Source organism: Prionailurus viverrinus, chromosome C1 (genome assembly GCF_022837055.1).
Source record: "Prionailurus viverrinus isolate Anna chromosome C1, UM_Priviv_1.0, whole genome shotgun sequence".
Taxonomy (NCBI): Eukaryota; Metazoa; Chordata; class Mammalia; order Carnivora; family Felidae; genus Prionailurus; species Prionailurus viverrinus.
The window spans coordinates 184437065-184450553 of NC_062568.1; the positions used below are offsets into that span (position 1 = coordinate 184437065).

The window sequence follows — 13489 nt, forward strand, 5'->3', positions numbered from 1 at the left end:
GAGAAGATGAGTGACTTGTTTATAGCTTATACATACTCTCTATACTATTTTTGTCCGTGGGAAGCTGAAAATGTGAGGTAAAGTTGTGAGCACAGAAAGGAGAGTGAGCGCCTGGGGTCAGTGAGGAGAGTTGCCGTGGAGCAGAGCGGTCACCTGAGCTGTTGAGCGTCACTATCAGGACCAAGGGACAAGTCCTGTGACAAAAAAAAAAAAAAAAAAAATGTTGCTACACACAGGTTACCTGGGTTTCAGTCTGTTTCTTTTAGGTAATTATGAATGACTTTTGTAAAATGAGCCTCAAACCCTTGATGGGGAAATGGTTTTCATACTCTTCAGTGTTGGAGTAAAAACCCTTTCCTCATGCACAGGGAATCTCCAAAAATAGTTTATGTAACATTTTGTCATTCCCGAGGGAAGTAATAAAGCGGCTTCTTTATCTTACAGAGGAGGTAAGAGCCGCTAATGTTAGCCTTCCCCACCTCCTGGCACGCTTCATTTCTAAAGATTCTTCCGCCTGGTTTGCCTACTATTAAAGATGAGAAAAGTTAACACACGCCAGATTAACAAAACACAAGTGCAGTTTTATTTTAAACCTGTTTCCTTGCGAAATGTATAGTTTTAAAACAAAATGTTTAAAAAATGGTAAATATTATTCTTAACTGTGAAGGACAGTTGGCCTGGCCTTGAGGACCTTCCTTCCTGAAGCATTATTTGTTGGATATGTCTTCTAACAAAGCAACTGAGCTAAGCTTTGGAAAAAAGAAAGCTCACATTTTCACTCTTCAAAAAAATCCGCATAAAGGCAACTCTCTTAAAATTAGCGACAAACTTTTAGCAAGGACAATAACTTGGTTCATTGGAATAGGGGCTTCTTTTCAGGTGGGAAGACATGTCTCAGTGTAGAGACTGCAGCAAGGCAGAAGCAAACTCCCCTAGGAAGCGGAAAGAGCTAGGCAGAGATCTGCAGGAAGGACATGATCAGAGAGAAATAGATTGGAGAAACTGACATGCTGAGGGTTACAAAAGCTTTTTGAAAGGAGGCCTCCCACTGTGCAAGACTAGACCAGAGGAACTGTTTCCAGTTGTTACCCCCTCCTCCAGTGGTTTTCTTCCACTTTTCTAGTTCTATCTCTGTTATTTATACTGGATTAAGAAATTCAAATGATTGAAAATAGGACACAGCCACATTTATCCAGCATTTATGTGTACTCGTCATTTATAGTTAAATTGAATACTTCCTCGACCTCAATTCCTGTCTAGTCACTTGAACGCTGATCAATACAGTATTGAAAGGGGAACTGGGCAGAACACATGGTCCTGATGCTATTTTCCCAAAGGCAAGGACTGGGTCTTTCCATCTCCGAGGACACAGTGGTTCACTAAGTGGAGCACAGGGAGTTGGGGTGTGGAATGTGACAGCTGCATGAGATGTTTCCAAGTGCAGGGCACATGGAGGGTGGACTTCTAGGCCAAGAAACCCCAGGAGCTCTTTTTGCATCATGGATCTGACTTATTTGAAGAATGTCTAAGTTCTGGGCTCTCACTGTTCCACTGGAGAATGTGGACTCATTTCCTTTCTTGGCCTGGTGGTTCTTAGAGGCAGTTGGTGCGGTGGGTGAGAGGCAAGCCTCCGTAGCCAGACTTCTTTTTTTTTTTTTTTTAATGTTTATTTATTATTGAGAGAGAGACACACATACACAGAGCATGAGCAGGGGAGGGGCAGACACAGAATCTGAAGTAGGCTCCAGGCTCTGAGCTGTCAGCACAGAGCCTGACGCAGGGCTCAAACTCACAAACCGCGAGATCATGACCTGAGCTGAAGTCAGACGCTCAACCGACTGAGCCACCCAGGCGCCCCTCCATAGCCAGACTTCTTAAGGTTCAAATCCTGCCCTTGCCTCTGAGCTGTGTGGCCTTGGACAAGCACTTACCCTCTGTGTTTTTGTTTCCTTATGTATAAGATGCCACGGTAATTCCTCACTTGGATTGCGGCAATATCAATAACCTAGGTGGTCTTCCTGCCCCTGGCCTTGCTCCTTTATGCTCTTTCCTATATAGCAGCCAGAATGATCTTTTAAAAGCGTAAGTCGGATCATATCACTCCTGTGCTCAAAGGCTTTCAAAGGTTTCCTACCAGTTGGAGTCAAAGCCCTTACACTGGCTCCTTAAAGCCCTTCCATGATTGGTCCCCCACCCCTCACCTATAATTTTATCCCAAACTGTAGTCTAGAATCACCTGGAGGTCTTATTAAAACAGATTTCTGAGCCTCATCTTCAGAGTTTCTGGTTCAATAAGGCTGGGGGTGGGCCTGAGAATTTCAGTGTTTAGTAAGTTCCCAGGTGAATGTTAACGCTTGGAGGGGCAGGGAATCATGCTTTGAAAACCACCCATCCAGCCAGCAACTCTGCTTTGGGATTCCTCCAGCACCCCAGGCACATTTCCTGCCTCAGGGACTTTGCACCTACTCTTCCCTCTGCCTGGAAGACTCTTATTTCAGATGTCAGCACGGCTTGCTCTCTTATCTCCCTCAAATGTCATAGTCTCAGTGAGACTGTCCCCGACTCTATTAAAAATTACATCCTACTCCCAGCATTCCTAATCCTCCTTCCTCTCATTGCATTTTCTCTATAGCCCTTACCACCATTTGATGTATTGTGTGTTTTACTTATTTGTGTGCCTCCCCCGCGAGACTGTCAGCTCCGTGAAGCAGGGCTCTTCACTGCAGTATCCCTACCACCTTCTCTGGCACAGAGAAGATAACCAATAAATACTTGTTGGATGAATACATCTGTAAAATGGGATAGTGATATACTTATTTCCTAGGGTTGTTGTGAGGATTAGTGAGTGAATACTCATAAGGTTCTTACTACAGCACCTGGCACAGAGTAAGTCTCCATAAATGTTAGCAGCTACCATTGTCAGAAAGGAATCAAAAACATCTGGTGCACTGTTGTGGCGATTCTGGGGCTTCACCAGGTTGTTTTTCTTTCTAGTTGTGTCGGATATGGGATTTGCTCTCTACAGAAGGTTCTTTGTCCCTGCAAATGGGTCACCGGTGAGTTCAGTTTATTATTATTATTATTTTAAGTTTATTTTGAGAGGGGGGAGCGGTGGAGAGAGAGAGAGAGAGAGAGAGAGAGAGAGAATCCCACGCAGGCTCCATGTTGTCAGCGCAGAGCCCGACTTGGGGTTTCATCTCACGAACTCGTGAGATCATGACCTGAGCCGAAATCAGGAGTCATATGCTCAACTGGCTGAGCCACCCAGGCACCACCAGCTTATTTTTTTAAGTGAAAATTGTTTATCAGTAGCTTAAAAGGGTCAGCAAATTGGGACAATAAGTCTATGACTTAGGGCAGCCAAATTTCCATTTGGAAGTTAAGCAAATTCCTGAAGACTTTTGGATTGTCCTTTTCACTTAACTGTCTCAGAGCCCTGACGTCGGCTCTGCTTCCCTGCACCTGACCTACTGGTGGCTATTGGTAGCGAAACAGGAGAGAAGGGATTTTACTGTCCCTAGAGAATAAAAAGCAGATTGAAAACAGCAAAGAAAATTTGGGTCTGGATGAATTTGCAATACAAAGAAAACTGACAAAGATTTCCAGTTTCGTGGTGATTAGTCTTTGAATTTGGTAGTTTGTTTGCATATTTGTGTGTATACTATCTATGTTCTCATTCTGACATTCCATTTATGTGGGGTCAGACAGTGCTCCCACAGAGATCCCTTGTGGCAATGCAACACATTCTCTCGGGATTATGTAGAACCATCCCCAATGCGATGATGATAGAGAATGAGAAACACGGCTCTCTTGTGTACTCGGAGAGTTGATGAAATAACATGTTTTAGCTTTGTATGTTTTTAGAACATCTCTTTGCACATGCAGCTTTGTGTCTCTTTTGCCTCACTGCCTTGTTCCTCAGGCTTTTAAGGCTCTTGTTTGACTCTGATGGTACTTGTTTTTTTAGAGATGCAATTGAAATATGCAATTAGCATGTTCTTCACTTATTTCCATTTCTTCCCCCTTCCTCCCAAGGTGTCTTTTGCAGCCCACATTGCGGGTGGATTCGCTGGAATGTCCATAGGTTACACTGTGTTTAGCTGCTTTGATAAGGCACTGCTGAAGGACCCAAGATTTTGGATAGCAATTGCAGCTTATTCAGCGTGTGTCTTATTTGCTGTGTTTTTCAACATTTTCCTGTCCCCAGCAAACTGACCTGCCTCTAGTCTAAGCCAAATAATGAAAAGAGCTATCTGGGAAAAAAAACTGAAGTCTACGAAGAGACAGAGAAGTCCTTGCAAATGCTAACAATTTTTATAAAGAGGTCAAAACATGATTCAAGTCATCAGTTGCAAAGACTGTTTACAAAGGAATCAGGGTTAGGGAAGGGGCTTCTGAATGCAGAGGGAGGGAAAAGGAAGAGAGAAAAGGGGAGGGACAGAAAAAGCAGGGGTTGGCTCTTTCCAGACATGCGGTGTGCATTGTATGTATCCTCTAAAAGAGACTTGGTCTCCTTGGAGGATATGTTGTAGAGACTGCTTGATATAATCCACAAATACTGTACTGTGCTGATAATAAAAACTTTTCGTACCTGTGCCAGACTATTGATAATCACTTTCAATCACCTTTGGGGTGGATGAGGTGCTTTATATACATTATTGCTAATCTTTTCAACAACCCAGAAAGGTGGCTATTACTCTGCATCTAGAGAGGAGGACATGGAAACTCATTTAAAAAAAAAAAAAAATCAAGTAACTTGTCTAGGAGGGAGCAGGATTTAAAGGTTGGTAATGACTCAAAAGCCCATACTATCCTTCCTTACTGGTCTAATGATGCTGTGTTCCCCAAACACTTAAAGTTGAGAGTATCTTGGAGTATACGAACAAACATTACTGAGAGCAGCCCATGAATGGTAGAAATACCTTATAAAAGAAGACTGAAAATTTCCCGGACTGCTAGTTTAAGATTCTAGAAGTATGTCTAGGATCCCAAGGGACCTAGAACTAGCTTTCTCATGCACACTGGGTACCTGGACTTTTGGTATTCTCACCCATAAGATATTTTCATCCTTTCCATGGCTGGTGGCTTTCCTGGGAGTGGGCAGAATTTATTTACAAAAGGTAAAATGTCATGTCTGAAAGCTGAGTAGCCTGTCTCCTTTCCTATTATAGAACCTGGATTGTTGGCCATTCTCTTTCCAAAATGGTAGTTTGGGGCCACCTGAACACAGGGAATACATGTTTTTTTTCCTTCATCATTGACCTGTTTCATTATTTATTTATTAAAATTTAAAAAAAGTGTTTATTTTTGAGAGACAGAGGTGAGCAGGAGAGGGGCAGAGAGAGAGGGAGACACAGAATATGAAGCAGGCTCCAGGCTCTGAGCTGTCAGCACAGAGCCTGATGTGGGCCATGAACCTTTGAACCCACCAACTGCGAGATCATGACCTGAGCCGAAGTTGGACACTTAACCGACCGAGCTACCTGGGTGCCCCAACATGTCTTATTTATAAACAACTAGCTAAACACGTTGCTATATTCTGAAAGGAGCATCCATACTTACTTAGATATGTTGAGAAAAGTAGTTCAACATTTTGAGAAAAACGGATCTGAGATTTGTTAAAAACATTCTTTGAGCGTGAGAATATGCATGTGTTTTTGCTTAAACAAAGATTCGAACAAGAACTTAAAAGATAAGAGTCCCTTTTATCTTCCCGTCCCAAACCCTGCTCTTTTCCCTTGGTGGTGACCGATGTCAACAGCTGGGTGTGTATTCTTGCAGACCTTTTTCTGTCCAGCGTGTGCAGAAAGGATTTTCGTTGATGCCTAATCACTCACTGTGCTGAATGGCACTGAATCTGCTCTGTACCCTCAAAGGGACAAGTTCAAAAAACAAGTTGAAGATGACTGTGATCGAACTTTGAAGGAGAATTTGCTTCTCGGATTTACCTCAACTAAGCTTTGGGTTAATCTCTCTGTTTTAGCTAATTAAATATACATATGAAATGTATGTTTTAACGAGATAAGTGAGATTATACTACATGGATTGTTCGGTCACTTGCTTTACAATGTGACATAGGGACCCTATTCTCGGAGTTGCTGAGTGAGAAAGTTGTACTGTAGTTATTTAACCACGTCTCTACTGGACATTGAAGTTGTTGCTGCTTTTGTACTATTGTCTACAGTGCTATGTGACCTTCCTAGTACATGCAGTGTGTCTTTGAGTATGTTTGCTGAGTGAATATTTTGAACATCCAGAAGCAGAAATGCTATGTTAATTTTGATAGATTTTGGGGGCACCTGGGTGGCTCAGTTGGTTGAGCGTCCGACTCTTGAACTCAGCTCAGGTCTTTTTTTTTTTTTTTTTAAGTTTATTTATTTATTTTGAGAACTCAGCTCAGGCCTTGATCTTAGGGTTGTTGAGTTCAAGCCCTGCGTTGAGCATGGAGCCTACTTAAAACAACAACGACAAACAAAAAACCAACAAAAAAACTGCCTTTTAAGTAGCTGCATCCATTTGTTGACAGTTTATGATAGTAACAGATTCCTTACACTTGTGCCAAGAGCAGGTATGTCTTTGAAAAAGATGTCAGCCCAGAGCCCGCTTTGGATCCTGTGTCTCCCTCTCTCTCTGCCCCGACCCTGCTTGTGTTCTCTCTCACTCGCTCTCTCTCTCTCTCTAAAATAAAACATTAAGATGAAATAGCCAATGTCTAAAAAAATTTGCATTTTTGATAGTTAAAGAAATACTTCATTTAAATTTGTATTTGACTACTAATGAGGCTTAGTGTTTTTCAAGTTTATTAATAATTTATGCATAGTTTATGTATTACACATAATATGTAAGTTATATAATACATAAATACAAATATGAATATATATGTATAATTTTTTCCCCTATGAAATAGTTGCATTTAATCTGAAAAGTATGTTTTAGTTGGCAAAGAAGCCCAGGGAAGGAGCACCTGGCTAGCTCAGTTCGTAGACCATGTGACTCTTGATCTTGGGCTTGTAAGTTTGAGCCCCATGCTAGGGAGTAGAGGTTACTTAAAAACAAAAAAAATCTTAGGAAAAAAAAAAAAAAAAGCCCAGCAAAGAAATAGTCCTTTGTCATGGCCAACCCATCAGGTCACTAGCTGTGAAGAGAGACCTTTAATGACCTAAATGGAAATGTAACTGTATGTAACAGAAAACTAGACAGAGAAACAGAATTCATTTAACTATGAAATTGGACATGACCCATTGATTATTAAGATTGATGACTAAGAAGTTACTATTTAGTCAGAAAGATTTTTGGTACCAGCCACATCGTTCACATAACCAAAAACAGTGATATCTAATTTCCCCAGGAGGCAAAACTACTGTAAAGAAAAACAAAATCACCCAAACATCTGGTGTTCTAAATTTAGCATCTCTGAATTATAGAGGAACCACCTATTCAGCTTAATTTGGGGCTCGTAACTGTAGTCTTCTAAACTGCTGTGTTCTTGGAAATATTGGAAATATTCTTTATCTGTCCTGTCCAATAAAGCAGCTACTAGGCACATGAAGCTTTTAAATTTTAGTTAAAATTAAATAAGATAAAAAATTCAGTTCCGTGTTACACAGACACAGCACAAGTGCCCGGTGACTATACATAGCTAGTGGCTACCTTATTGGACAATGCAGAGTTAATTTCAACATCATTGCAAAAGTTCTATTGGATGCAGCCAACTTAGGAGGAGCACAAAAGGATCTTAGCTGATGGCTGACTCAGTGCATGGAACTGAACCTCTCTACACCTGCAAAGGGGGGCACATTCAGAGAATAAGCATGATTTGCTTCTCAGATTTATCTAAACAGGTTTGTGTTAATCTCTGTTTTAGCAAATTAAGAAAGAGTTGTTTGAAATGTTTTTATTTTTTGCTTTTGGGTTCTATGGGATTGAATCTATGTAGACTAGTATTCATGTCATTTGTTATGAAAGCTTCAGAACCTAAGATTTGTAGCTGAATAATTTACTGCTCCTTCTTTCAGGAAATATTATGCTCTTGTCCCTTAAGGAGAAGAAAAACATTTGTGTGTGTGTGTGTGATTATAAAAGTGCTCATGGTAAAAAACTAAAATACATATTATGAAAAATTAAGTTAATTGTAATCACACCATCCAGAGATAATCATAGTTAATATCTCGATGAATATCCTTCTGGGCTTTTTTGGATGCATCTCTACCTATAAAAAATATATAATTATGGGGTCATACTGTTCTATTTTATAAACTGAAACAATTTATCAAATGTCTTTTTATATTAGTATATATTTATCATTTTTATTGGTTGCATAGTACCATACCATGGATGTACTGTTATTTATTAGGTGCAATGCTGTCTTTCTTGTATTGATAGTTATTTTGGACATTTTCAATTTGTGAGTATTATAAACAACACGAATAATACCAATTTCTTACACTTGAAAGTGTTTTGGATTGTTGGATCAAAGAATATACTATTATTAACATAATAAAGTTAAATAGAAATTTTCTCTATCTCAGGAATACAACTAAATTTTAGAACATTGATGGTTTTGAATCTTTTCAACTGTATGAAGCTTTTAGAAAAGGAACTAAATAAAGACTTTTGAACTAATTGTTTAAAAAGCCCAACTACCACTATTTGACATACCTAATTTAAATAAACTTAAGGGAAAACAGATGATTTCTTAATGTTTCAGTGCAAAGAGGAAAAATAACAGTTTAGTAGAATAGGAACTGATTTTATTTTATTTTATTTTATTTTTTTAATTTTTTTTTCAACGTTTTTATTTTATTTTTGGGACAGAAAGAGACAGAGCATGAACGGGGGAGGGGCAGAGAGAGAGGGAGACACAGAATCGGAAACAGGCTCCAGGCTCTGAGCCATCAGCCCAGAGCCCGACGCGGGGCTCGAACTCACAGACGGCGAGATCGGGACCTGGCTGAAGTTGGACGCTCAACCGACTGCGCCACCCAGGCGCCCCAGGAACTGATTTTAGAGCTACACTGATTTTTTTTTTTAATGTTTATTTCTGAGAAAGAGAGACAGAGACAGAGCACGAGAAGGGGAGGGGCAGAGAGAGAGGGAGACACAGAATGGGAAGCAGGCTCCAGGCTCTGAGCTGTCAGCACAGAGCCTGACATGGGACTCTAACCCACAAACTGTGAGATCATGACCTGAGCCGAAGTGGGATGCTTAACTGACTGAGCCACCCAGGCACCCCTACACTGATTGAGTTTTAATGCCTGTTTCAGCTGTGTGACCTTGGGTAATTTAAGGTGTGCCTCAGTTTCCTCGTCTGTAAAATGGGGAAACAACGTATCTACCTCATAAGATTTTTATGATGAACTTATCGTGTAGCTACAGTATCCCAGGATTTTACTTGCATATGTAACATTTCCCTTTAGACGAGGGATATAGGATATATACTGATATATATTTTTTCAATTTAATTTCTTTTTCAAAATTTTATTTAAATTTTAGTTAACATACAGTGCAACATGTGTCAGGAGTAGACACCACACTGATATTTTAAACCTAAGTGATGAAACCATTCCCTCTTTTTAATCTTTCCCATGGGATATATTTCCTCTTCGATACCCTAGTATATCTACCTTACTATGGAACATACTATCTGATAATCCAAGCATCTGAATTAGGATTTACCCACCTGCTCCTTCCTCAAAAGCAAGATATATGTCTTAAATATGTCAAGTATTATTACAATGAAAGTATGTATAATACAACCACCACATCAGCCATCCATTTATTTCAAGAACTATCTAATAACATTGTGGTAGCACAGAAATAGTTGAGAATTTTTGGAGTTCATTTTAAGATGATAAAAATGTACAAAATTTTTCATAGATAATTAAGAATTTTATGAATATTCATAAATATTACTGAAATTTCTGACTTCTGAAAATGCTCAACAGCTGCCAGAAAGCAATTTAGACATTTAAATGTGGATTAAAAACAAATCTAAATTCCTATAGCAAGAGCCAGATCCGTTTCCTCTGGTTTCGTTACTGTAATTTAGTGAATTGTTAAATGACACACGTTCATTTTCCTTTGTGTGTAAATGAGATTTAAAAATCACTGACTTTGGTTATAATTAAAAAAAATTTTTAATGTTTATTTATTTTTGAGAAAGAGAGAGACAATATGAGCTAGGGAGGAGGACAGAGAGAGAGAGGGAGATATAGGATCTGAAGTGGGCTCCAGGCTCTGAGTGGTCAGCACAGAGCCCGATGCAGGGCTTGAACTCACGAACAGTGAGATCATGACCTGAGCTGGACTCAGACACTCAACTGATTCAGCCACCCAGGTGCCCTGGCTATAATTTTTATATAATCTTAATAAATAGGCTTGTAAGATCATGTTAGTAGTTTTAGGAACCTCTTCAGAACTTCTCAGTTTAACAAAGTACAACAGTAAGTAAGCTTCAGCTAATAATAACAAGACTCCTTTCTTGTAGGGAATCCTACAGTTCTATTATTATTATTTTTTAAATTTTTATTTACTTAAGTAATCTGTACACCCAATGTGGGGCCCGAACTCATGACCCGCAGATCACGAGTCGCATGCTGTTCTGACTGAGCCAGCCAGGCACCCCATCTACAGTTCTGTTCTTCATACAGAATATACACAACCCCTCCTCCAGGTATCTTTTTTCCCCTTCTTTGTTGCAGTATGAGGTCTAAACATAAGTGATTTAAAATTCCTGGTATCTTAAATATATTCTTCATAAGATTATCACAGATCTCTAGGAAAAAATTAAAGCAACCAGCACACTAAAAGAGTGATGCTTTGTTCATGTTTTGGCCATAGGTTTGCTTTACGAAATAGCATGCCCTTCAGAATGGAAGAATGTATCTGCCTCCTATTTGATGGGGTTCAGAGCTAAGATGGCTGACTAAATAAACATGGGGAACTGGAATTTCCTTGGAGGCATCCTGGAGGAAGTTCACATCCACTCCACCATAATTGGAAAGATCTGGCTCACTATCCTGTTCATATTTCGAATGCTTGTTCTGGGTGTAGCAGCTGAAGATGTCTGGAACGACGAGCAGTCTGGCTTCATCTGTAATACAGAACAACCCGGCTGCAGAAATGTATGCTATGACCAGGCCTTTCCCATCTCCCTCATTAGATACTGGATCTTGCAGGTGATATTTGTGTCTTCACCATCCCTGGTCTATATGGGCCATGCTTTGTACCGACTGAAAGTTCTGGAGAAAGAGAGGCAGAGGAAGAAAGCTCAGCTGAGAAGGGCACTGAAGGGGGTGGAGTGTGAAATGCCCTGGGACAGGAGGAGACTGGAGCAAGAACTTTGTCAGCTGGAACAAAGGAAACTAAGCAAAGCCCCACTCAGGGGGACCTTGCTTTGCACTTACGTGATACACATTTTCACTCGCTCTGTGGTAGAGGTTGGGTTCATGATTGGACAGTACCTTTTGTATGGATTTCATTTAGAGCCTTTATTTAAATGCCACAGCCACCCATGTCCAAATATAATTGATTGTTTTGTCTCAAGACCAACAGAAAAGACAATATTCCTGTTATTTATGCAGTCTATAGCCACTGTTTCACTTTTCTTAAATATTCTAGAAATTTTCCACCTAGGTTTTAAAAAGATTAAAAGAGGGCTTTGGGGACGATATAAACTGAAGGATGAGCACAATGAATTCTTTGTGAACAAGTCAAAACAAAATCTTGCCAAATATCAGAGCACATCTGCAAATTCACTGAAGAGACTCTCTCCTGCACCTGATTATTATTTGTTGATGGAAAAGCAAACACACACAGCAGTGTGCCCTAGTTTAAATTCACCTGCATTTCAGGCAGATCCTGACCATCACAATGGAAATGATGAGAAATGCATTTTGGATGGGCAAGAAACTGCACTTTCTAATGAGATGTGCACACTTAGCGCAACCTGTAGTCACCTTCAACACATCAGCTCATGTAATAATGAAGACGGTCGCAAAATATTTAGAAAAGAAGTGGGTCACCCATTAAAGGGAAAGAAAGAAATCGATGGCAAAGACAGCAAAAGGAACCACTACTCTAGAGGTCAAGGTTCTATTCCAGGTGATGCTATAGATCCAGACGACCACGTGGGACAGTCGCCTCAAACAGCTTTCTCTCTGCCAGCTAACTGTGCTTGGAAACGGAGGTGGCTTAGTGCTACATGGGGTCCCTCTACAGAAGGTGAAAATCGGCCGTCACCTCCTAAAGGAAACCTCAAGGGCCAGTTCAGAGAGGGCACAAACAGAACCCTTCCTCCTTCCCAGGGAGACTGTCTGGACATTCCAGACACTCCTGATTCTTTGGGACGGTTGTCCTTAGAATCTGATTTGACCAGGAGCTGCAATAATTCTACTGCTTGCCCTCCAAATCATTTAGCGCTGCTGACAAACAACCTCATCGGTAGGCGGGCTCCCACAGACCTTCAGATCTGAACAGCTGTTGACTTCTAGACATCCTGCATATTATATGACCCTAGCGTGGGTGGTGGTGGAGCAGGCAAAACAAATAAGGGCAGCTCTAAAGACGAGCTGTTTAGGCAGACAATTAATTGCAAACCTACTTCAAAAAGGAAAAACACATTAATTCTAAATGGTGATGGGGCAGTTTTAAATTCAAGGAGGGCTACCGGATCAGGATTACTTTTTTCACAGGCTCCCTTCAGAATTCGTGAAAACTGATTCCGGGAACGTCACGTTAAGAATCCAGGCTTAATGGTTTGGAACTACGTTTTTCCTTGATGGGAGCAGAGCCTTAGGAGACTATACTGATTCTACATAAGTCTCCCTTTTCGTTACTAATCTTTTATTTCTGGACAATGGTTAAATTGTTTGTCCCTGGGACTTAATTTCGTTTCCTTACATAGACTGCAACCTGATGTCTCTTGAGTATAATCAAAATGTTGCTATCTAGTAAATAAAATTTTAAAAAGATTGGTGGCTTTAAAACATCGTGATTCAGTGTCCAGATTGGAGTTGTATCTCTACACTCCCTAGTCCTCTAACCTCGACACTTTACTAACTGTAGCTACCTTACAGGGATAGTGTGAGAATTAAAATAAGAAACGTTGTGTTTAGTACAGTACCAGGCACACAGAAAGGGCTCAAAAGGCCTATTATTAGCACGTTACTGCTCACCCTCCAGAGGCCCACATCAAGCCGGCCAGAAAACAAACTGCAAAAGTAAAAACTGGAGCCGAAACATACGATTCCAAGCGCTCTTCTCAAGCCACTGGAAACCCAAGGGGCGCCCTGCGTCGGTCGTGCGCACCTTTTCGGGACGAAAGCCAAGAAGCCAGCACGTATAGGCTACCACACCTAATAATGATGAGGCCCGGGTTGAGACTGGTCCGCTCCCACACCGCTGCCCGGAGATCCCACCCAGCTACAGTCCCAGCGCTCCCGGACTCCGCAGGCCGCGCCCCCGGGCGCCACGCCCATCCTTGGCCCCA

The 13489-nt window shown here is 40.8% G+C and overlaps 2 protein-coding genes across 8 annotated transcripts in view; both read left to right on the forward strand.

The window, feature by feature from the left end:
• The window catches only part of RHBDL2 (rhomboid like 2), a 52409-nt gene extending 47814 nt beyond the window's left edge, over nucleotides 1–4595 (forward strand). For 6 of the 7 annotated variants that reach the window (XM_047868864.1, XM_047868867.1, XM_047868866.1 and 3 more), the window contains 2 exons: nucleotides 2995–3056; nucleotides 4036–4595. In XM_047868864.1, coding sequence (XP_047724820.1) covers nucleotides 2995–3056; nucleotides 4036–4215 — 242 coding nt within the window. In that variant the 3' untranslated portion in view covers nucleotides 4216–4595. The remainder of the gene's footprint in view (nucleotides 1–2994; nucleotides 3057–4035) is intronic. The other variant, XM_047868865.1, reaches the window with a different exon arrangement.
• Nucleotides 4596–10934: 6339 nt separating this feature from the next.
• Nucleotides 10935–12848, forward strand: GJA9 (gap junction protein alpha 9). The gene has a single exon (XM_047868860.1). It carries the CDS (start codon nucleotides 10935–10937, stop codon nucleotides 12471–12473), a length of 1539 nt encoding a protein of 512 aa, XP_047724816.1. The 3' UTR covers nucleotides 12474–12848.
• The last annotated feature ends 641 nt before the right edge of the window (nucleotides 12849–13489 follow it).